This window comes from Montipora capricornis, chromosome 3, assembly GCF_036669925.1.
Source record: "Montipora capricornis isolate CH-2021 chromosome 3, ASM3666992v2, whole genome shotgun sequence".
Taxonomy (NCBI): Eukaryota; Metazoa; Cnidaria; class Anthozoa; order Scleractinia; family Acroporidae; genus Montipora; species Montipora capricornis.
Window position 1 is genome coordinate 69,424,935 of NC_090885.1, and position 25,000 is coordinate 69,449,934.

The 25,000-nt window shown below is 39.5% G+C and overlaps 2 protein-coding genes and 1 pseudogene across 2 annotated transcripts in view; 1 reads left to right on the plus strand and 2 right to left on the minus strand.

Annotated features, from left to right (window-relative positions):
• Positions 1–617: 617 nt before the first annotated feature.
• Positions 618–3,134, plus strand: LOC138041026 (DBH-like monooxygenase protein 1 homolog). The gene is made up of 3 exons (XM_068886792.1): positions 618–1,264; positions 1,531–1,680; positions 2,589–3,134. Exons 1-3 carry the CDS (start codon positions 989–991, stop codon positions 2,805–2,807), a joined length of 645 nt encoding a protein of 214 aa, XP_068742893.1. The 5' UTR covers positions 618–988; the 3' UTR covers positions 2,808–3,134.
• A 4,458-nt stretch (positions 3,135–7,592) lies between these two features.
• LOC138041018 (structural maintenance of chromosomes protein 3-like) overlaps positions 7,593–25,000 on the minus strand; it is a 48,291-nt gene continuing 30,883 nt past the window's right edge. The window contains exons 25-36 of the mRNA XM_068886781.1: positions 23,088–23,159; positions 22,928–23,002; positions 22,071–22,179; positions 17,645–17,715; positions 16,698–16,787; positions 15,682–15,768; positions 14,817–14,960; positions 14,276–14,344; positions 13,646–13,735; positions 11,912–11,989; positions 10,522–10,699; positions 7,593–9,863 (exon numbers count right to left, since the gene is read on the minus strand). Coding sequence (XP_068742882.1) covers positions 9,685–9,863; positions 10,522–10,699; positions 11,912–11,989; positions 13,646–13,735; positions 14,276–14,344; positions 14,817–14,960; positions 15,682–15,768; positions 16,698–16,787; positions 17,645–17,715; positions 22,071–22,179; positions 22,928–23,002; positions 23,088–23,159 — 1,242 coding nt within the window. The 3' untranslated portion in view covers positions 7,593–9,684. The remainder of the gene's footprint in view (positions 9,864–10,521; positions 10,700–11,911; positions 11,990–13,645; positions 13,736–14,275; positions 14,345–14,816; positions 14,961–15,681; positions 15,769–16,697; positions 16,788–17,644; positions 17,716–22,070; positions 22,180–22,927; positions 23,003–23,087; positions 23,160–25,000) is intronic.
• LOC138043003 (uncharacterized) overlaps positions 23,901–25,000 on the minus strand; it is a 2,030-nt pseudogene continuing 930 nt past the window's right edge.

Consider the following 25,000-nt stretch of genomic DNA (forward strand, 5'->3'; position numbering starts at 1 on the left):
CACCCATGACCTATGCGATCCCGTTGCCGGTCCTTCACGACAATTGACCTGCTCCCAACTGAGTGGCTTCATAGTTCAGTCGGTGGGGCATTGAAACCGCAGAGTATGCGGACGCCTTTTTTCCTCAGAAACCTTAAAATAGTTTTATACCAATCACGTTATGGTAATCACGTTATAGTTACAAATGAATTTCGACAGAAAAAGCAGATCGCGATAATTTATCGCTACTGGAAATGAAATAAAAGCGTTGTTTAAGTACTTTTGTGCATGTCGTCTCTTTCCATGTATTCGTGATCTTGAAGAATGCCAGTTGTTGTGAGACACTTGGGGAACAATATTGTTACCATGCAGGTCCCTTTGATGCTCAGACCACGAACTTCCCGTCTCAATAGAACCCGAGGTTTTTTTCAACAAATATCACCAATGTCATTTCTCTCTGCTGTGATGTATTTTTATGTCAGGTTAATAACGTAAAGCGACTTTCAAAATGCAGGGCTAATAATGAAGCATACAACTTCGTAGTTAATTCTGGCAGTATAGATCATTGTCCTAAGCAACAAAAGAGTTATTTCATGGCCAAAAGCACAGGGGTAATATTCCGTGATGTAAACTTGAACATATAAAGCATGGATTTTAACAATTGCACGCATCCAACATTCTATGATAAACCGTCAGGTGGCAAGCCGACAGCATGCAGCCTTCTAATTTTTAGAAGGATGAATGCTCTCCTCTGACCTAAAACCGACGGGATCTCATTTCGTTGACCAAAGGATTGGTAAGAAGCACTTCAGCGTGATGCGAGTGAGTTACGCGAAAATGACGTCTCTATTTTCACTTTATGTTGGAGTCAGTGGTTAATGAAAAGTCCAAAAATAGAGTCTCGTAAAATCATTTAAAATCATTTTGTACCAAAATAGAGAACTATATTAGAGATTACTGCTGCTGCTGAGTATTTCATAGTGTGGAGTCGCTGCAGTTAGGAAAACAAATGGCGCTCTCGACAAATGTCTTCGCTTTCCTGGCACCAGTCTTGCTTTCTTGTGCGTTTCGTAGGGTCGATGCACTGAGTTACGACAGCATTGACTCTGGTGATGATAAGTTCAAGCTTCAATGGGCGTACGACAATGAGAGGTTAATCTTCAACATGACTTGTAAAACAACAGGCTGGTGTGCGGTTGGTTTCACCACAACCGCTGACGGAAGACGAATGCTGAACTACGACATAGCTCTTGGTGGTGTGGCATTAAATGCAGGGTACCTTGATGTAAGTAAGCGATTCGAGTGACAAGGAGGGGTTACGTTTTTGCAAACGTTGGCCTTGTATATTTCAACAGACTCAACTAGTAACTAATGTGGTCATTTCACGATGTGGATTTGGTCAATTTCGTCTTTTAGCCAATAATAATATTGCTTTATGGCATTGGCAACCATAGCGGACGCCCTTTTTTAAACTCCATATTTAGAAAACATGCCAACAAAATCAGTTAAGTTTTGATAGTCTTGACTATAAATGGCTGTTTTTTTTAAAAGGGATACCAAAGCACGGGATTTGCAGTGCCACCAAAGGACCCGACACCAGACTACAATTTGATACAAGCCACTGAAGAAAACGGATTTACTAACGTGCAATTTGATAGGATTCCGACCACAGAAGGCGACGACAAAGATGTTCAGTTTGGGGTAAGACTTGACAATACTTCCTTACACTCAATTTGTGATAATATACATGAAAAATTACTCCGAGAGCAGTTCTCATTCTTCAAATGCATCTTATTAAGTGTTCAATTAAATGACGTTTGAACGATATTCTTGCAAAAGCTTGAATTTGACAAACGTAATCTGTTTCAACCCATGAACTTCATAGGCGCGCGTTGTCAAAGTTTCCCTTGTTTTGATTTTCTGTCCTCCTTTTTTTTTTCAAGTACATGTATTATAAATGAGTAATCACACGATTTCTCATGTCATTTGTATGAGTAAGTACAATTTTGTTGATTTGAAAAATTTACTCGCGCTGACTTATGCCAATTTGCATCATACAAAATCACTAATCTATTTTTGGTCTTTTAATTGCAACCTTATTATCAAGGCCTTCAACAGATCATTTCCGATCCACTTACGTAAGCCTCTTTAAGAAAACAGCGATGCCCAATATTTTATCCAGGGTATTTCATAAATTGCTATACGGAACCCGACTCGTCCCGAATTCATCTCCGACAGGGTTATTTAAAGCAGCTAGTTTTTGGTTGCCTTCTTCCACCTGGATTTTTTATCGCTGTAATGTCTATTTTTTAAATTGTCGTCCTCATTACCTTTGAGCTTCGAGGTGTCCATACAACTATGGAAAGAAAGAGACCAAAAGTGTATATTAAGAGTCTCTACTTTTCTAACTATTAAGGGTTATTTTGTCTTGTTTTTAATACGCTCGAAGCACTCTGGAACTAGTTAAAAGTGGTAAGAAAGACGTCATGGGTGATGGGTTCAAATTCTGTTGAAGCCAACTGAATTTTTCAGGTGTCTGTAAGAGACACAAATTCATTTCGTACTTCCACTACACATTAATATGATGTTTCTTGTGTTGAATTTTTAAGGGTAATACCGAAGTCTGGATCGTGTGGGCATGGAAAAACAACGCCGATGCTCAAATAGGCCTTAATAGAAACCTTAAACACACCGCCACGGGAATATCGACACGGAAATACAACTTGTTTAAGGAGGCAAAAGGGAACACAGGCAACAGGAAGGCGCGGTCACCTGCTTTGACCCTGGCGATTTTGCCGCTCGTTGCTCGTACTCTGGCGCCATTCTAAAAGAACTGCATTGCTGGCGAATCAAGCGAAAATTTAATAATGATATCCAGTCAAAGCTTTTCTCGTAAAAATTAAATAAAAGACCTTTGTTTAACCCCTAAATTTAAGCAGTGATCGTTTAAACCTCATACCCAGGGCCTCTCATCTCATCTTTGGGGCAGAAAATAAGAGACCCTGGGAACGAGCTTATCTCATTAACTACAAATTTGCCTGTTGACGGCATCTTTTTGCAAAGGAAAAAGACAGGCTTGAAAAGCTCAAAGAATATGTTAAACTTAATCGTCTCTCCAATTTGAAGCCTTTTCTGATAATCAGAGAAATATTAATCATCAAATCCTGATGAATTATTGGGTGGTACAAGCGCTCGTGATCCTATACATTTTTTGTGTAATTTAGAACTTTTAAAGCATTATTTTTCAAAGAAAAAAATTCTTTAGATGGGGATCAAAATTTCTCAGATACCTAGTCCTGAAATAAGTTTTGAAAAACTGTGGCTGATATTATAGGCTGAGCGATTATAAATGCAGATGCTAATGAGGCAAAATCCGAAAGGAAAAAATTCCGTGTAATAACGACATGTTGACGTTTCCCTTGACCTGTAAAACCACGAGTTGGTTGGCTTTGGCTTTGACTAAGCTTTAAATTTGCTTTTCTTAGTGGTGGAGTCAACACACCAAGGGGCGACATTTGGGAAACTCCACCAATAAGTGAAGGGCAGAAGCATAGTTAATAGAGGGGACAGGTTTGAAAGCTCGGCAAATATCAAAGGAGCAAACAAAGATGCCAATTTAGGTTGGAAAGTCCACGACCGTGCACAATCTTTTGTTTTGCGCTCATACACTATGCATGAATTACGTAACCCACACGTTTCTATTGGTTAGTTCCTCAGTAGGGAGTAAACAACTATTGTGTTTTGTGCAAGGTCAAGGCCAAAAAAGAGAACAAAACCTACAACAAAGGAATTCTTTAACTATGGCAGAAGAGAGTACAAATGAGACTAAGGTTTCAACGTGTTTCCTCCCCCCTTAACAACTCAAGATACAGTCTGTATATTAAATTAAAACCACCTGACCGAAACTCAGACGTGAGCTATCTCTGGCTGGACCAACACTCATGGTGTTTTTAAAAGACTTGAGGAGAAAGTGCTGCCTTGGTAATTACATCCGCAAATTATTAGACTTTCAAGTCTTCTCGGATGAAGATTATAAACCGAATGCCCCGTCTCCCAATTCTTGTTCGTAAACTCTATTTAAAGATCCCACACACTGAAAGAAATGAGGAGGGCTCGAAGTTCCCTGTGTCAGGTGGTCTGGTCTGATCAGGGGCCACAAGTTCATTTGCCTTTGGCTATTAATAGCAACCCTCGTAAAACAAGACTTCACTTCATCTCACTTCAGAATTTGTCAAATGAATTCTTTTCAATCTAATTCTTCTATCATTTCCTCGCTTCATTGAGGAACAACGTCGTCTTAACAAGCTGATATATGTTCATTTGTGAGGATTACATTGGAACCCAAACACAGCGAAAAGATCAAGACTTCTTTCCCCTCTCCGTAGCTGTAGAATTGCAATAGAATGCTTTGCGTAACTGCAGTTGTAGTTGCCGACAGTTCTATCTCAGATTGTTAATTACTATTCTACATTAGAAAAAAGGGGTTACCGAGTTCTTTTTTGAGTTATAAGCAAGTTAAGACGAAATGTAGGGTGTTTTTGAGAGCTTTCATGTTGCCGTGGTAACCTAGTACGTCACAATAGTTGGCGCATTTTATTAAGCAATGATTGTCTGTGCAAGTGTTTCATATGGTACCTTAACATTGCCATTAAATGATACAGTGTTGTAGTGACAACCCCTCTCATAAGGAGGTCTCTTAAAACTAGTGAAACTGGTCCCAGCAACCTTAAAAGTGATCCCAACAAGATAGCGCGGCAAACTTTACATTTAGCAGGGTGAAAAAAATGGTTTTTTGACCAAGTCTTTTCTTGAGTGACTAGCTAGTGACTGCAGCCTGTTTAGTAAGCCAAATCTTAAAAAGGAAGGGGACCCACGGAATGAAGGACTAAATTACGTGGATTTATCTCCAGGCGCAAGCGCAGTTCATCCCGGCTTAGTTTTGTCTCAGTTTTGTTCGTCTTTGTGTCAATCATCCTCACTACCCTCACTTTGGAGCAAAACTTCTTTTGAATTTGTTCGTGCTAACGAGGCTAGTAAGGATGATAAGCATAATGACAAAAGAATAATTACTTAGCCGCCATTTATGAATACTGTCTATACAGAAAAATGTTTGGCCGGAAACTTTAATACGAATTCAACTCTTACTTTCAATACATTTCCAAAGGAAATTTGTCGTCTTGTTCACAAGCAACATTAACAATGGTCTTTCGTTTAGTTATTTCTTCAAATGTAAATTAATTTCTAATTATTCTATTTTTCAAAAAGCCTTTTAAGTTTTCTATATATTGACTCGTAATTAAGTTTCTTTCTTCATCTGTGATCAAATAATGTATGATTGAGGCTTGCTGATTGCCTTTTCCATCATTTAGCTTTCTTGTTCATGTTTTGAGCTAGAATCGCGGTGCGCTCAGCGATCGGCACAAATCCTTCCTCTTTCCGCCATTTGGTCAATCTTGCAGCGAACCAGTTCTGAAAATGAACAAAATTCGTTATTTGCAAATCACTCCACGAAAAAAAGGATTGAGCCGGTGGCATGCAAATTACATTCGCTTCCTCTTCAGATGGCATATTTATTGCTAGTTGTGAATCGTATTCCTGCCAAAATCTTAAACTTTTTGCGGCTTTAAATTAAAAAAGCGCATTTGATTAAAGAAGTCTGTTAAAGGATCATACCCTTAGAAGTACTTTTCCCGTTGTAATGAAACCCTGAAGAAACCATGTATAAATTCATACACGATTCGATAAAAAGGAGGCATGAAATATGTATTGATTTTCGGAAATCCAATGACAGCATGCCAGTGGCAATCATAAACCCAAAAAATATTTATTAGGCAAATAACGCCAAGGAAAATGATGCAATTATAAAGTGGGCAACGAAAAAATATCTACAACAAACATCGTGTTGGAGTTCAGTAGTCAAGGAATGAATATTAATCATAAAAAAACTGGAAAAAAAGAGAGTTTGTCTCGAATATAAACTCTTCGCAGAAATTTAAAGCCTTGTAGTTCTTATACCTGAGAAGAAATTCTTGGAATATTTTAATTAACAGCAGCAAGATTCAGTCGAATATTCTCCAAAGATCCTCAATTTGAAAATATTTACATTAAAATCCGACAGCGCGAGCTTCCCACACGATGTTCGTCAAAGGAAATCATCTTCCGCGTTTTCAAAATATCTTCATCGCCTTTTTACCGTAGATAAAACTGAGTTTAAATAAACCCTACAGCAGCCATACCTGAACATCGTCTTCTGTCGCTCCAATATCGGCAGCAAGAAGCGAAATACTCAAAGTATCCGGGTATCTGCATGATTTAAAAGCGTCTTCCAAAGTGTCTGATTTTTCTTTATCTCCGTCAAACTTCTTGAGAATGTCCATGGTTTGCCGCGAATATTGAACAGCGACTAAACGTTACTGAATTATAAGTTCCTTGCTCTGAATTTTTTCCTTTTTTTCCCAAAGTATTTTAATCTTCGACAGAGCTTTCCAAATCAGTTTTAAGACGCGAGGAGTTCATAACAAACTGCCTGAGGTTTTGTATAAATTCACTTACAGAACAGGTGCCGTTCAGTGCCTTCTGATTGGTTAAATTTGCATGTGATACTTCCTTCGATGCCTATTGAGCCAAGCGTCATATCTTTTTGTCATGAAACGCTGATGAAACGACATGAGTTTAAAAACATTTCCATCTGAATACCATGATTGTCTTTGAGAGAAAATCTTATAGGGATGGGTTCTATCTTCTTTAAGCAACAGCGTTTAACATGGAAAATATAACCCAGTTCAACTTGGTTTCTGTAGTGTTGTTTGAGTGGACAAAACCACAAAAATGAAATATTTTATATACCTATGCTTAGTTTTAAAGAATCAATTGAATAAGGCCTCTTTGACGTCCGCTGGAATTGCTCATATGTGCTATTAAATACGTCTAATAACCGAGTTTAATTTTTTTATGAAACGTATAATTTGGCAAGTAATCATGTTTGCTTCATAGAAAATGATTGTACAAGGTGAAGGTTATGCCCTCTTTGAGCCCATAAGCCTACATTTTGGCGTCGTAGTGCCCAACGGCCAATTCACCAATAATTAATCGATCGATAGTTTTCGTAGGCTAGGTAACAGAACTTGTTTCCCATGTTTCCCATGGAAACGCCTGGCCTATCTATGGATGATTACCGCAAACATAATAAGTTTTACAATACTCTGAAAAAGCTCCCAAGTCTTTCAAAGATGCTTTTTTAAAACATTTAACCTTTTTGGAGGATGTTAAAATATCCTCCAAAAAGGTTAAAAATTCCTCCAAGAGACTGACTACGTCATCCTCTGGGACTCAGTGAATCTTGGTTGTTGTGACGCGAGTTAAACTGAAAAAAGCACCTGGAGGTGTTTCGGCTCACTTATTTTACACTCGTGACAAAAGCTGCGGTACTCTCACCAAAACGTTCTCCGTGAGTCCAGATTAAAATATTCTTAAAGAAGTTTGGAAGAACTTTGTATTCGTGTCTCGAAGGAGCAACTCTTTCGTCAATGAAATTCTTCCGAGGCTACTGTTGTTTATTACGGTGGTAATGGCAGTTTCGCCATTTTTTAATCACTAAAACCAAGGCAATAAAGTGTATGTTATAATCAATTTTATTAACTAGGAATGGATATTAAAACTGAACCATAACGTATGCTATCTCCTCTTGAGCTTAACTGCTCAAAACAACCTTAGATTAACGTACACGAAATCTGACAATTTGCGCCATTTTTGCGGTATCGGAAAGGAAAAGGAATCACGCAGCTAAAGATAAATTTGCATTTTTCTTTTCAAACATTCACAACGTTTGTAACAATTTTATTCCTGGAATGTTGATAGACACTTTCCATACCGAACGACTTTGGAAGGATCGCGATATTACCACAAAATCGAGAAAGCGGTTCCCTAACGAAAACCTGGGTAGACTTTCATATGCCGGACTAAAATGGCGGAAGACAAAAGAACCATTGTTATCCTGATTAGGCCTTGTTGATTAGGTATTGTTATGTTCGCTTTGTTCTTTTGTTTTATGGACACTAATTATTTCAGATCCGGTATATGAAAGACCAGCCGAAAACCTTGGCTTCTTCCGCGCCTTGTGACAATTGAGAACTTACAGGGACACCTACGACGATTTTAAAGTGAATTCTGGCCTAGGCAGACAAGCGTTGAGGTCAGTATTCTACCTTTTAACATGTATTGTCATGCCACATGGAGTCTTGAAACAGCAAGGAAAGCAAAAAAAAAGCCCATGATCCCAACCAACCCCGCTCAGCGATTCCCCAGCTGAAGCAACGCGATGACAACGGCGAAAAAGACCTTTAGTACTGCAACAACTTGGCCTATGCTCCAACCCTTTGAAATGTGACAGAATTGTACCACTCACCCAAAAATAAAACTTGTAAGAACGGTGCTTAGTGGTACTATGATCAAAAAATTAATTCCTTTTTTTTTCTTCAGATTTTGAAAGTGTGTTTCCTTAACACCTCCCTGGCAAAATGTTGAGCTTTGATTTTCATCCAAAGGCTGTTTACTTTGAATGTATGGTTTTGGATTTCATGGTCCGGCCTTCTCTATTTTCGAATGCACCATAATACACTTTGTTTGCCCTCCAAAATTTTGCATAAGCATTGTTTTTTCTCTTGAGACCATAGTAAGTCCCAAGAGAAACTGGAATTGGTGGAAACAATGCTTATGGCAAAATTCTGGCGGGACAACAAAGAGTGTTATGGTATTTTTGAAAGTGTCCTACTGGATTACTTCACGTTGCTGTTTTGCCGGGAAAGGCAATGAAATGTACCAACGTAAAGTCACTCCACACAGGCTAAACTCTAGAATATTCGGCCAATTCTTTACAAGTGAATAGATGCACCCCACTCTAGACAGTGTTTTCACTCACGTGATAGTAACCTTGTTTTTCCACCGAAACAAAAGAAAACACTTGCATGATAATAGAGGTCAACTCCCGGAGGATTAGTTGGGGACACCAACATGGCCGCCCTTCTATTGTTTAGGGAAAACAACATGGCCGCCGTGACGTCACGTGAAAACACTCTATGCGGCTCATGTAGAGCAAAAAAAAAAGGTGTTGCTTTTGATTGCTAAACATGTAGTTTCGTTACCGTTGTCGTGGATGTTTTTTTTTCTGGCGACGAAAGCATCGGCACAAGCAACATACACAACCAGAAGGTAATGAGTTTCTGACAATTCAACAGCGTCTTAATCAACAGGTACTTATTGCTAGGACAAAAGGCAATAATTAAGGACGATGTAATCCATCTACTTGCGTTGCTCGTGTTAATGCTTGAATGTGTCGTTAGTGAAAGCAGTCTTAAAAACTCGAAGACGCTCAATGAAAGGCGTGGTACCTAAGGCGCATGCGACTGATTTAAATAATAAAGCCGCTAACGGGAATTTGTCCGTAATATGTTATAAGATGTTATCTGCCGTTCCAGTTTTAAAATTCCCAGTCACTTTTTTCGCCCTTGGAATATCCTTTATGGCTTCTGTCTCTGTGTTGCTGTTTGTTGATCGCCATCTTGGATTATCAGTCTTGCTTGAATGGATTCGAACAAAAACAGAGCTTAAAGTGACCCCTTCTACAGCGCGTCTTCGCGTTTAACAACTGGGCACGACGTCTTCGGAAACTACACTCTACGCTGTCGACTTCAAGTCAGAACTCTGGCTTCATTTTTCCTGAGTGTCGTCTTCAATAAAATCCTTGGCTTGTTCGGCTGTGATGGCGTCTATGTGACTGACTTTGTTTCGAAACTTGACACCGTAAAACTTGTCAGCGGACTCCAGTAGCTCTGGTCTGAAAGTCGTGGTAATGAATTGAGCTTTCTCTGCCAAGTTACGAAGCATCTCTGAAACAAAAGCATACCTTAAGTTCTTACAAGACTCGTACAGACGCTTTCTCTTAGCTCTCGTTTCACTGGGAAACTTCACACGCTTCAATCTTCACCAGGGGCCCGTTTCTCGAAAGTCCCGAAACCTTTTCGGGCCCGAAAAGCCATTTGTAAAACTGCCAACCGCTTATTTTGAAAGGCCGATCTTTACGTTCTCAAGGTAACAAAAAGCAAACTGACTGTGAAGTTTGACGACTTAAATCCTCTCCGTTCTTGAGATAAAAGGGGAATTGTGACACCCGAAAAGGCCCGTAAAGTTTCGGGACTTTCGAGAAACGGACCCAAGGTGCGGAGGGAACGCTTTATCCCATACAGCAAGAGCAAAATTTGATTTTATCTCTACAAGACTATGTATAGCGTCCTTCACGTGATCAAATGTAACGTAGTACTTTCCTTATAGAGAGAAGTAGAATTCTCCCCTGTTGAAGTCCACGCGGCCTAAACAAACCTCTGAGGACACATGCCCCACCGGTCAAGGATCTCAACCTCGTTCCCATGCAGAGCTTTTCTCCGCCGAGAGTAACGCGCCCTACTCTCTCGGCAGAGAAAAGCTCTGCAAGGGAACGAGGTCGTAAGGGTCTAAATGGAGTGGGGAGACCACGGGCCGGGGTAATACCTGCAACGGCTTTCCTGAACTGTGGATCCAGCGCCTGGTCGATCTCATCGAATAAATAGAAAGGTGCAGGGTCACACTTTTGAATTGCGAAGATAAGCGCCAAGGCCACCAAAGATTTCTGACCTCCCGATAACTGGTTCATCTCACGAGTTTCCGCCGACTTTCCAGTAAAAGATACCTGGCGACAAAGAGAACAAACAGAACAAAGGACTTTCCTCTCTCAAAGCTAGCGATTTGCGGATTTGTGTTTGCAAGGGTTCCGGCAATGTAAAGGGAACTGTCACTGCTACATAAACATAACTTGAGAGCACTGAGAAAGGTAGCTGTTTTCGAACGCATTTGTATCAGAAAAAGATGAACTTCAGAATCGCTTCATTTTCCCTGCCTGCTGATGTCTCTTTTCTTTTGAGTTCGCTGCATGGGCTGTCGAGAATGAGAAAAGTCACCTCTGCTTTGGGTCGAGACTCACTGTGTTGAGCTTGCACGTCAGTTGCTTAGCGACCGAATCCTCACGTGTGGGCTCACTTAACAACGGCGGAATTACTGTAAAGGAATGCGCGAGATAAAGCGGGCTCAAGTTACAGTCAGCAAACATATCATGGGGCATGCGGTTTGAAGAGTGCTGTCCAAGACTGTGGACGGCGGTGCGATCATAGTGAGTTTCGATCCATGGCAATTCTCGTCAGCCCAGCAAACGCAAGAGAAAAGAAACATCTGCTAGCAGAGAAAGCTTCAGTTTTTCTGTCTAATTAATTCCCAGTGCAAGGCCATCTTTAATCGTTGTGACGAGTTATCTTTGCCAGAATGCAAAGAGAAAAATAGCTTTTGTATAATAGTGGGGAAACCATGCCGGACACAATGATTGAAGATGCCGCGACACACCAGAAATTTAAAATTGATTCTCACATTCACTTTCTCAGCACAAACACTTTTTCGGGAAAAATTTCAAAAAAATTTGAAAAAAGGAAAGGAAAGGAAAGGAAAGGAACTTTATTGAAGTATCTAGTCGTTTTAGCGCTCGAGTACTAATTGGGGACACCGTAAACTGAAATTAACAAATAACATAAATCAAGTCAAATGTTGGTTTTCGAGGAGAGGGGAAAACCGGAGTACCCGGAGAAAAACCTCTCGGTGCAGAGTACAGAACAACAAACTCAATCCACATATGACGCTGAGTCTGGGACTCGAACCAAAGCCACATTGGTGGGAGGCGAGTGCTCTCACCACTGAGCCATCCCTGCATCCCGAAACAGTGTGAAGTGGGCTTAGGTTCTGGAAGGCAGATAAGAGCTTATCCAGATAGAACGATATGGCAACGGATTGGTTTTGATGGCAGTGAACCTAGTAAAGACAATTGTATGATCAGTCCCCGAACAAGTGCGTCTCTTACCTTTATACTAATCCCTGTAAACTGATCAACCAGGGGAACTGTTGATTGCTGCGAAGATGCTTCGCTCTCTTCGTCTTCCTGGAAACGAAAAATACACAGATTTATTATATAAACACCCATGAAATACCAAGTGAGCTTTCGCGCGAAAATATGATATCTTCACAAGTGAAAAGATCACTGTTGCTGTGGTTACATATAAAAATCGCGCCTTTCTATGCCTTTTGTGAAATGATTTAGTATTTCATTGGTGTTTATATAATAAGTAGAATATTACATGGACGCTTGGAGATACAAAATTTCTCTTCTCATCTGGAAAAATATTTCACGAGTGAGCGAACACTCGAAGAGAAATTTCGTATCTCCGCGCGGCCACGTAATATCCTCTAATTTATTAGCTAAGAAACAAAAGATACACTAGTTGACGAGTTGGGGACATCAACACCAACACAGCTGCTGTAACGTCATGACGAATAAGGCACTATGGACAGGAAAACGTACTACATTAACTTTACTCGAGCTACGTGAGCTTGTACAGTTACACTGACATTTGTATTTTTTACATGTTAGATGAACGTGGACGAAGTTTAATATCGAAAGAAAGAAATGTATGTATTTGAAATGCGGGTTACAGACGAAGAAGTGAAGTGATCCTCGTACTTACCTGAAAATTTTAAGCTATGGTCTCTTATCATCGTAATTTATTGCTCAGTTGTAAGATCAGTACTGGAATACGGCTGCGTGGTTTTTAATAAAATAACATGTCCAAATACCTCTCAGAATCGTTGGAGAGAGTTCAGAAACGAGCAATGAACATCATCTTCCCAAGTTTAAGCTACGAGTCCGCGCTCATTAATGCAGGTTTCGCAACACTCGAGTCTCGCCACATAGATTTATGTAAACGGTACATGTCAAACTTGGACTTAGACCACCCGGTTAGGAAGCTAGCACATTCTAGGACCCTGTCTGTCTAACATGATTATTGCACGAGGTCGGGCACCAGAATACGCCCTCTTAGAACAAGATCTAATAGACTAAAGGATTTTGTGACTGTGAAATATTTGTAAGTTATTCCTAATCTCCCTGTAATTCAGAGCTTGCTCTGCGAGAGGGTTAAATAAACATTTATCATCATTTTAGTATCACCCAACTAGTGGACTACTGCAAATCCTGCATTTTGATTGGCTACGCTACTAGAGGACTATTAGTAATAGTCCTCGAGTAGCAAAAAGCGTGACGCTTTCTTTCGTTTTATTCCCAAATAAATATTTCTTTAACTTGCATTTGCTAACTTTATCATTGCCTTTTCTGGCCGACTAGTTGGGTGATACTAAAACAATTAGACCTTTCACCCTTAAGGGCCACGGATCAATAGCCCATTCGGCTTCGCCTCATGGGCTATTGACCCGCAGCCCTTGCGGGCTACGGGTCTAATTGTTAAATAGACACCTGAAAATTTCAGGTGGCTCCAAAGGGTTTTGAACCCATGACCTCTGCGATGCCGGTGCGATGCTCTACCGACTGAGCAATGAAGCCGCTCAGTTGGGAGCAGGTCAATTTGTTGGGCTTACTGTGTTCATGTGAAAGGATACGATGAATGAAATTTGAAGTACGGGTTATTGACGAAGGGGGTTCAAATCTCGTCAGTTGAAGCCGCAAGAATGTTTCAGGTGTCTACAAGAGCCAATTGCTGAGTGTGAGGTTCAGTTCACTCCTTCCGATGTTTAATATCGTTACCGGTTGTTCCACTGGATCCGTTTTCATCACCAACGAAGCTTTGCCGTTGGACACCAGCTGCTTGAATACTTCGCTGAAGTAGTGAGACATCTGTTGGGAGACACAAAACACACTTTTTAAATACAATGACAAGGGGAGTCACAAATGAAACAAGACCACAAGATTGTGAAGAAAATTTTTAAGGGTATTGCATGTGACGTCACGGCTGCCAAATTGGTGTACAAAACAATGCAATAAAATGCCTTTTGTAAATAATAATAATAATAATAATAATAATAATAATAATAATAATAATAATAAACTTGTATAGCGCCGATATCAATATAGCTATTTTCGTCAGCGCTTTCATCAGCGCTTTTGACTCTATTATTCTGCAAATTTGTGGGGCTATTTTTTCTATCGTTTTGTATTGTATAACAACATGTCCGTCTCATCACGTGGACGCAAACCAAGAATACACGATAAGCCTAAATTCCACAAAAAAGTGCACTTCAAGAAAAAAAACAAATTTAGTAAACTCTCTGTCTGGAAATCTTTCTTCAGTGTAAAGGAAATCATGAAGTGTCTCTTAGGTCGCGTAGGGTGGAGCAAAGTTCCGAAAGAGGCGACTGCTTTGTACAGTAAACGTACCTGTTTAAATGTGAACAGGATGGCCTCGTGTTTGCGTTGCTCAAGAACGTCCATTAGGTCCACAATCGACTGCCAGGTAAAATAAAAGAAGAAAACAAAACCGAAGTAATTCGGCTGACGAAATAAAATGTCCCTCTCGAGAGACGGTCAAGGACGGGATTTAAAATTCTTGTCCCCCACAGAGAGTAACTTCTTCCACTATAGCCTGCAGTACATTAAACAACAAGACTTCGACGTTTTGTATGGGAGAAATCCTTGTACTTCTGTAGGTAAAATTACGGAAACTTTCGAATCAATATGTTACTCACCCAGCAATAAGGCCGTATTGAGGAAAACTTTCCAGGATGTCTTAAGTACGGACCGAGGCCTCAAGTATTTAAGACAGGGTACATTTTATTCCTAATTTATGTGGATCGACCGAGGTCCGTGAATCATATCATTTAAGAGAAGATTTCTGCCCGCTCTTGCAACCAATCAGATTGCAGAATTTTATAATTTTAGCCCACTCCCGCTTAAAAGGAAACTAACACGATGCGCTTACCTGATAACCCTTATCTAGTTCTTCCTTACGTTTCATTAACTTCTCCTTCTGTTCTGAGAAGTTAACAAACTGGTCCAGCGCTTTCTTATTGACATGGCTGTACTTCTTCAGTTCTTCATTGCACTGGTGAAGTTTTTTCCACAGCTGAAAAAAAGCAAGTAAAATGCATAGAATAATGCGTCAACTGACACACGGATAATTTCTCGCTGCATGTGTGTTTGCTTTTTGGAAGAGAAATAGCATTTCTATTTTGTAAAAACACAAAAAGTGTGTAATTCACATTAACACAGTTCTCCGAACAATATACAACCTTGTACCTTATTGTACCATACTGCACATCGCATATTATATTAGGTCACGTGGTTTTGGGCGTTGCCGCTACTCGCATTAAATGTTTCGAGTTTGAACAGGTCTCTCTCTCTCTCTTGCTCGACTAAATAATCGACACTAACCTTATTACCGTAACCACCGATAGACTCGTAAACAAGCCGCGACCCGAGACCAGAAGCCCAAGATTTGAAAAAAAAAAAAGTCTGATGAAAATTCATACACAAGGTACTTCATTACGTGAACTTATAAACTTACAGTAAACGCGTCACCTTGGATCAGTCATTCAATTTGCAGTGAAAATCAGTCAAAGAAACATTTTAACCCTTCAAATTGTGCATAAAGAATATGTCAACTTGTTTGAAAAACAGACTGCTTTTCCTGGTAAACTTTTTCCCCAGCATTTTTTTTTTTGCAGTGAAAGCTATTAAAGTCCGTAATGTTGACAGCTCGTTGTAAGCAAGTTCGTTCGTTTACGTAACTTAGAAAGACTTCGACAGTCAATAACTAATAAAGAGTGCCTGCTGGCCACACTTACTGTTTTGATCGGTGTTTTTTGATGTTTATCAAACGCATCTGCAGGAAGGGAGCCTAGCTCACGTATCTTCTTTGTACAATCTTCTTTCTGTTGAACAAGATAGTGTTCTAGGTTCATAAATTACAATTCAACTAAACTGCCTGACAACCCAGCTCTCTAGTTTTTTTGGAGACAGTATAAGTCATGCGAGCTGCGAAGATACAATAAGGGCGGAAGGAGAATTTCACCGAATGCAGGGGCGGTTATCTCGAGACTACTCGCTCCACCACGAAAAACTGGAGAGCTTTCTCGCAGGCTACCGAGCTTAAACAGGGTTTTAGACGACTACTTGTGTCAGATGCTCGAGTTGCTCATTTAACAGAGATCCTTGATAGAAATCTACTCAATCTACTCAATCTACTCAAAGTACCAAGACCCAACACAGTTACCCAATGAGATCGCGCTTTTAGCGATGCTGCGCCTAAACTATGGAATTCTCTCCCTTTTGACATTAGATCGTATGACAGCCTGAACGTGTTTAAGTCCAAGCTGAAAACTCCTCTTCTTCGTGTTGCATATTTATGACTTCTAATAACCTTTTTATCTCAGTTTTTGAAGTGTGGTTACAAGTACTTTCTTATCCTTTCTTTGTATATATTCAGTTATACCTTTATGATCAAGCGTGTTAGAGCGTTTGAGCTTGTACGTAATATATTCTTAAATTTCACTGTAAAGCGCCTCAGAGCATTGAATTTGGCGCTATATAAGTAGTATTCATTTTATTTATACATTAAATTTGACAATAAAGATGACAGTTACTTGTGAAAATACCGCTTTGTTCGTGGTTAGTTACGAAGCTCGTTTCATCCCGACCAAGGGACTCATCAAAGACCTTTCTTCTTGGCAAACTCGTTGGGTATCACGCCCAAAGTCCCGTTCGCTAACAAAATTTATATTGAAATCTGAATTTTACAGCAGTTAGCGTTTTATATTTTCTTCTTTTCCCTTTCTAACATAAAATAATTCAAACTCCGTACTTTTTTCATAAGAAGACTTCTTTTGTGAGCAATTTTCTCCATATGCTTAGCATCATCGTTGATGGCATCCATCCTTTGTTTTTCCATGCTCTGAAAGGACAAAAGCTGGTCAGAGTTCGCACAAGGAACCTGAGTGCAATGAATTATCACTACTTTTCGTGGAACTAATTATCATCGTCATCAGAGGTAAGCGTATTATCACTGTCTTTCAAAACTAAAGAAACCGAGCACATTCAATCAGGACTCGAAAGTGCCGAAAAACGAAAAAGATAATCCTAGCAAATTGGAAAAGAAGCAAGGAACCATTAAACGTTCTAATTAAACGAGCTTAAAATTCAGAATGATCAAGGTCAAACGCCCATCACTCGACAGGGACTAGGGGTTGGAAGTTACGAACATCTATGATGCCGTGCTCTTGTCACATGGCCGCTCTTCGACCATATGACTATACAACGTAGCCACTCACTGCTATTTAAACTGACGAAAACCGAAATATTTTTCAATTGATGAATGATTTCTGTTAAAAGTTTTCATTTCGTTCTGAGTTTTAAGCCGGGTTATTAGAAAGTTAATGTATCCAGAACGTGGAATAAAAAATGTTTGATCAGATGTTTTCGTGTGCCCGCCAGGGCGAGTCAACATACAAACAATGTTTCCGTTGTAAAAATTTTGTGCCCATTTTTTCCTCAACCAATCATGACAGAGATTAGCCTCTAAACAAACGTATAACATAAGGTTGCCATGACGAATTAATGTTCTGCGGTAGGCGTTAACCTTGTCCTTGAAAAGTTTCGGCCTTCTTTGGAAAGAATGTCATCAAAATAGCGGGTAACTCTCGCAGTGAAAAAGCCAACATCTCTGACAATTGCACAAAGCAAGAAGACAAATATATATTAATTCTCTTCAATAACGTGATTAGTTTAATTGATGTCTTGTTCCAGCACTACCTTCCACTCGTCTAACGCAGTTTGCTCCTCTGTCTTTTTCTTGTTTAAAGAACTTATTTCATCTTCAAGTTCTGCAACAATGAATGAAGCCAGGAATTAGGCAGGAACTTTTACAATGAATGATTAGTATTGGCATTCACAAGATTTCAAGTGGAATTCGGCATAAATAACTACAGGTAAATGAAGTTTTTTAAACACGATGCAAAACCCGTGTGGTGATTCACTTTGTGTTTTCTAAGTAAACCATTTCTATGTAATGCTGCAAGTACTATATGGAAAATATGAAGGCAATGTGATAAAAACAAGGTAAAATTGCTTTTACTTGCTCTGTTTTCATCCTAAAACCCTCAATAGAGAACTTAAAGGGGAAAGAGTCACGGCATTTTAGTCAAACTTCAAAACACCTAAAAGAAACCTTTTCATCAATAAAGACCAAAAATTAATGCTGTAGTTTTGCTGCCAATAACCACGGAAGTGCACCGAAGTTATTCTGGTTGTTTGCAGCCAAGAATGGAGATGCCAGTTTTTTCAAGTTTGGCACGGTGTCTTCAGAGAGTCGCCAAAAATTAAGTACGAATAGCTCTTTGTGCCACAAATATCATTCATATCTTGTCAGTTCAGTAGGTAGTCAAGAATGTTGTCTGTGTGAGCTTAAGTGCTGATTTAGATGTTTATCCAGTTTCCGCCTCAAAACAGCAAATTTAGCATGACAGAGCCTCTTTAAGCAGGACGATGCAGGCTATGAGAACGTTATTTCAAGTTATAACTTGCAGTTATTGAAATCATTTTGAGGCTATTCCACGTCATTCGGAATGGAAAGTGTGTATGAACTTCCCAGGAATAAAATTGGAATGACAGAATGTACGCTCGGTGAGAAAGTTGCCGATTTATCGTCAAGTGCTCACGTCCTCTATATAACCTCAAATTGGATCATTTAGTGTCATCGTCAAGACAACGACATGTAACAAGATGTAAAACGCACGTGATATGATATGTAACATGATGTAAAACACACGTGATGTGCGGTGCAGAGCCATTGTTTTTCTTCACTAAACCTCTCCATGCATTGCACGTGAGGTTGACGTTAGGAAGCTTAGGCACGCGCGTTTTTGAGATGCGGACGGTGACCGGGAGAGAACATTTTCGCGTGCTAGGACAGTGGTGCCTCCCACACTTTCACACTGATCATCTCTAATGGAGAAAAGCTACTTAGCAATGCAAATGTGGTTGTGTGAAGACAAGTTAAAAGGGAAAACAGCCCACTTCCGGTTGACGTCCGCCTCTCAAAAACGAGCGTGCTAAGGACGACGACCCCTCAAAATATAACTTTGCACTATCGTCTTTCGCGATTCTTTCATCTCGTTCACGTCGTACAAAGCGAGCGAAGTATTTTAACAAAAAATTGGGTGCAAGGCGTTCCAGTGTAAAAATAGAGAATGGAAGTTTCACCTTTGTCACCGTACGTCAAACCAAAATTTTGGTGACGTCACGTCGTTATTAAGGTGGGGGTACACCTGAAAGCCGTTTTTCACGCCGCTTAAAATCGGTTTAACGGAAATATCTCGTTCGCGTTTCAAGCCATACAAAAACCCTATGCTCATAACACAAATCAATGTTTTGGGGTGTTTTGTAAATTTTTTGGGGATTTTTCGGTATATTTGGGAGGAGATAGTTTTTCTCAAAAGAGTAGTAAAATTTGGAGAAATAAGGAATAGTTCAGATTTCACGTAGTTTAAAAATTAGAATCTGAAGTTAAAAATTGATATATGGACACCGAAACAGACTCCTACCAACCCGGTGTGCTCTTGGGTTGGGGGCAACTGTCTGTTGGTGTTCCAAAAAAAATTTTTTTTCTTTTATCCCATCTTTAAACCTCCTAAAATGCCATTCAAATTCACGAGTACCCGCCACCCTAATGCGCGGAAATACGAGCAACATTTTATGCCAAACTTGTCGCGCAATATTGATGCCGTGCAAGCTGTAGAGCTATGTTGCACGTCCTACCACTCCCTTTCTCAACTTGTCATGCAACAAAAATGATTGCTGCAAGTTGGAAAAAAACTTGCGCTAAAGTAGAATCCCGTTCTACTTTTTTTCTCAATTTTTTCATTTGTTGCCCGTTTTACCACCTCTTATGAAACTAGTCACGCAACATTTCGCCAAACAACATCCATGATCGGTCATCGGTGAGGCACGTAGCTTGTCAGTCGACAAACATGGTGGACTCTGTGGTAGAGTCCAACATTCCTGAAAAAGAGGTTACGGAGGACGTCGAGGTTGCAATGGAGAAAAAATTGTCAGAAGGAAAAACACTAGCGTTACTTGCGGATCTCAAGGCTCATCCATGCCTTTGGAACACAACAAGCTTGACTTATAAAAAGGGTCAAAAGATAGAGAAAGCACATAGAGGAGCTAGGAGAAAAATAAAAACAGAAAAAAATTACTCCATACTCCATAATCCAGAAAAAAAAACTAATACATAAAAGAGCCGCAAGCTTTGGCTGCAGAGCGGCCATGTTGGATGCAAACAACAACAACCAATCAGCGGGCAGAATTATTGACGTTAGTGAAGATTTTTGTTGCGTGACAAGTTGATGAAGGGAGCAGAAGGACGTGCACCATCGCTCAACAACTTGCACGGCATCAATGTTGCGCGACAAGTTCGGAAAAAGTGTTGCTCGTATTTCCGCGCCTTTATCCAGAAGTACCACAAAGATATGTGCTAAAATGTATGCCGCACGTGCAGCACGAGTATTCTTTAACTTTTAACCAATGATATTATTGTTTCGTGACGTTGGCGTTGCCGCTTTGATTTCTTAAACTTCCTAATTAAGGACCTAATACGCACGACCTGCGCACGTGCTTTAAGGTTTGGCACTGTTCAATAGGCCATTTCCGAGTTCATGTCTGCCTCCTCTTCAAAGCGAGTCAAAGTGCGAAGTTTTTACTGGGTTGCCTATGGCAAACCCAGTCAAGGTCTGCGTTTAGTTTGTTTGTTTTCTTTTTTTTTCTTTTGTTTTTTTTTTTTTTTCCTTGTCGGCAAAAGTCTTGCCTGTCACTCCCCTGGTAAGTGGTGTCTTTGTGCATAGAGCCTTCTGCGCGTATTTTCTTAGGATCGAGAGGGTAGTGGAACTGAGTAGATTTCTCTGGTGGACACAGTAGCATCATTAACTTAGCCTGCAATGGCGTCGAAAGTCATGTAACGCGAATGGCGTTTTAGTGGATCCTTAAACAAAATATACCCTTATGGAGCTCAATAATGGAAAGTCAGCAGGAAGGGTTCACAGGCCTGTTGGAAGCGTGCTTGAGTTTCAACAAAATGAGCCCCAAAATCAGTGAAAACTTGTGATGCAGATGAATGATAAAGTAGCTGCTATTTCCAAAATGATGGAATTACCTGGTGATAAATAACGTGGTACGCGTCTTGGAGAGTAAATTTTGACTTTGCATAAACAAGAGTTGGGCGATTGTGATCTTTGCTTTGACTTCGCTCATTTCATTTCAAACTTTATAACACTTGACGGAAAAAGAAACTTACAAAAACCCGGTATCTTGCCATCATTTGACACAGATGCTTCACTGTTTGGCGAGTAAACATGCCAGGGTAACTTAATCACGGCGCCCGCTGAATTCCGGCCATGTCACTTTCGATTTTGCAATTTACTTAAACGTAGCAAAAATCTCCCAAAATGTTTGTCGCTGATCGTAACTTTTTATATTCTATATTCACGGTTCAAAATTAATGTTGTTTTCATGTCGTAAATATTTTATTCTCGATCGACCGTCACGGAAACTTCCTTCTGCTCTTTCTAAAAACTGTGTATCATAGTTATTTGCTTTTTCATCAATATTTGTTTTGCATAAAGCAAGCTAACAAAATCTGTACCTTGCTGAGTTCGCATTTGTTAGCGTTAATAGTATTTTCGGTCAGATGCTTCTGTTTTTATGAGAGGTTTATTGTTTTGGTCTCCCATCCTAACACTAACCCCGAGGAACAGGGCTTGACTTCAGTGAAATTTAGTATTACAAAGCTGTCAGATGCTCAGAGGGCACACTTGTGGTGAAACGAAGTTGTGTGGGAACTTGAAAATTATCAACATGTCAGCCCAGAAGTTAATGTTTCTCGCTTCTCTTTTATTTGTTATTCTTCAGAGACTGGAATGCTGTATTTCAATACCACACAATTCAGTGCCTTCTGATTTTCTGTAGCATGTACCACAGGCACCCCAGTGTATGCTTCACGGAAGCATCTCGTTCTTATGAAAATTCATATGCAAAGTAGAGCAAATTACCATCACAAAAACTTCGCACTTAGACTCGCTTTGAAGAGAGGCAGATATGAACTCAGAAATGGCCTATTATCGCACAACTAACAATCAATTGTGGTGGTTATGCGTGTAAACTGACATAAAAATGCAAACTTCACCTTTTTGCTTATCCGTAGTTTGAGATATAGCAGCAATCACAGAGTTTAAGTCACCACTCAGTGTTTCCAGTTGTAAATTACGGTCTTCAAGAGAAACTTCCTCCAAAGCCTATAAGGGGCAAAATTAAGTATCTTATGTTCAGTCACAATAAAAACAATCTACAAATATTATTGAAGTAAAATCAGTAAAATATGAACAACAATGCAGGTCTTGGAGAATGTTTTCTGGAAAGGCCTTGATAATGGAGGCCTCTTGTGCGGGGGGATAGCTGCCCCCGGGGGGGAAGGGGGAAGAAATTATGACACCTGGGTAAATGCAGTTGTTTATCGTTAATTCAGGAGTAGTATTTGGGGGACACTTTGTGACGTTGATTGTCTGTATTCAGAGACACAACTGATGCTGAAGTAAGGGAGAAGAACAAGGAGACACTTCGTGACCCTTACTGAAATCTTCGCGTATCTCATTAGGAGCATTTGCACATGAAAAAGGCAAATTACTTAACAATAATTCTACGAGGGCGGGCTGGATATGAAGTGATAGATAACGCGCAGAGTTGGTTATAATCATTTTATAACCAGCAAGCCCGAGTAGAATAATTGTCTTAATAACAACTCCAGGATCAACGCTTTCTCCCTCGGTCAATTCCGGTCCAAAACGGCTTTTGTCTGCCATTTTTTCTCAGAGCTGCAAAAATGTTTTCAGCTCGCTTTATTGCTGACGCGTTCTTTGACCATATTAGGTACAACAGGTATATGAACTGATAGCCTGTGTCCAGCGAGCCAATGAAAATGCTGGAAATCTGATATCCATAGTTCAGTTTTTTAATAATAATTATTAGTAATATTTGCCAACAGACCTGTTTCAGTTCATCTCTCTTTCTCTTTAGATTGTTGTTCAGCACATTTTCCAAAGTGTTCTTCTTGGCTTCCAACTGAAATTATCATAACATAACATGAATTTGCATAAAGCAAGATACCATGAGAGCATACGCCAATTTCAATTTTTGAGTATTTTACCTTTGTTCTGTTTGAGAGAGAAGATTTTAATCTCTCTTGAAGCGTCATAATTTCACTATTCAAGTCATCAACCTGAAAATGATGAATTTCATTACTGAAAAATGTCATTATAACAATTATTATTTAACAATTATTCGCCAAAGGCGACGTGAACATCCGTGAATAAAAACCGAGTCGAAGTTTTCATTCACCAATATTCACGGAGCCCCTTAAATTATTGTTTTAGTACAATTACATAAATGTAGGTGATAATCTGAAAAATGTGCATATTTTTTTTAACAATTAATTTCTTCGTCTGTCACCTCGACAAAACGGCTTGCCGCCATTTTGAAAAAAAGAAACCACTTAGATGATTATCGTGTAATAATCACCTTACGTGCAACCAATCAGCGCAGAGAATTTTCAATAATCAACTAATTAAATTAAATTAAACTAACTAAATTAACTAAATTATTGTTTTAGTATAATTACATAAATGTAGGTGATTATCTGAAAAAGTTGCATATTTTTTTTAACAATTAATTTCTTCGTCTGTCACCTCGACAAAACGGCTTGCGGCCATTTTGAAAAAAAAAACACCCTTAGATGATAATCACCTTAAGTGCAACCAATCAGCGCAGAGAATTTTCAATAATCAACTAAGTAATTATACTAATATTAACATGGCTCATACAGAATTTTGGGGGGAAAATTCAAGGACTTTTCAAGGTCGTACCAAACTCATTTTTTTAAGGACTTATTTTCCCCACAATTTGACATAAAATAACACGAAATACAATCACAAACCTCTTGAAGATGTTCAGATTATTGCTATTATTTGAGCTTTATTAAAGTGGCATTTATGTTTGCTTCCAAATCAGCTAACTCTTGCACTTTTTCCTTTGCTGTTTTTTCACGAGTTTTTTTAAGTGAATTAGCTTGCGTCACAAACGATAATTTGCCTGTTGCGTCTGCTTTCAAGCAAAGTGCATCCGCTGTTTCATTGAGAGACTTTATATAAGAACCAACTCTCGCCTTTTTCTTTTTCATTTCCTCGATGTCCTCTAACACAGACTTTCGTTTCGACTGTTCTTGTTCAGTTTTTTTCTTCCTTCTCTAATCCTTCAGGTATTTTCCGTACCTCTGCCTTCAATGCTTCACTGAAAGCAACAAGGGTTTGCTGAGTTCTACATTTAGAATCCCCCCAACATGTTTGACATGGTCACAAATATGTCTTTCAGCAACAAGTGTTTATTCTTTCAGCTCCTCTATTTCCATTTCCTTGTTGATGCTGAACCCTCTCTCCACGGATGATTGTCCATGTGACAAATCAGAAGAATCTTCACAACCACAAAGAGGCCTTTGTAACTTTCTCCTGCCATACATTCTGTAAAAAGAGTGTCTAATCTGTCTGCCCTCGAGGTGAAATCAGCAAACCTGTGGGTTCCAAAAACTGGGATATTGTCTGAGAACATCCCATACTGTTGCAATAGTGAATCACAATATTCAATTTCAATGCCCTTTCACACACTGGTACCTTTTCCAGCCACCGGTGGTTGAAAAAAAAGAGGCATCAAAGTACTTCCTCCATTCCCCTCTTAAAGCTGTTGTGTACCACATGAAGGCCACATGATCCAATATTGATGAGGGTGTTACCATAATCGTTGGTGACTTTCTCTTCGAACTCTCCGAAAAATTTCCAGTTTACATTTGGACCATCCATGCTAACTTGGATTATGTCCTTGATTGATAATCCACATTCTAAAACACTGTTGCTAAAATGTTCCATCAGGTCATCAGCTGTTCCATGACCTGCAGTCAGCAATAGCAGGCTTCAGCAAACAACAAATAAGCATACAGTAAAAAAAGTTCAGCAGAGACATTTTGCCATTGTCTATGCATCATACACAGATCATCAAAGACCAGTAAATCCA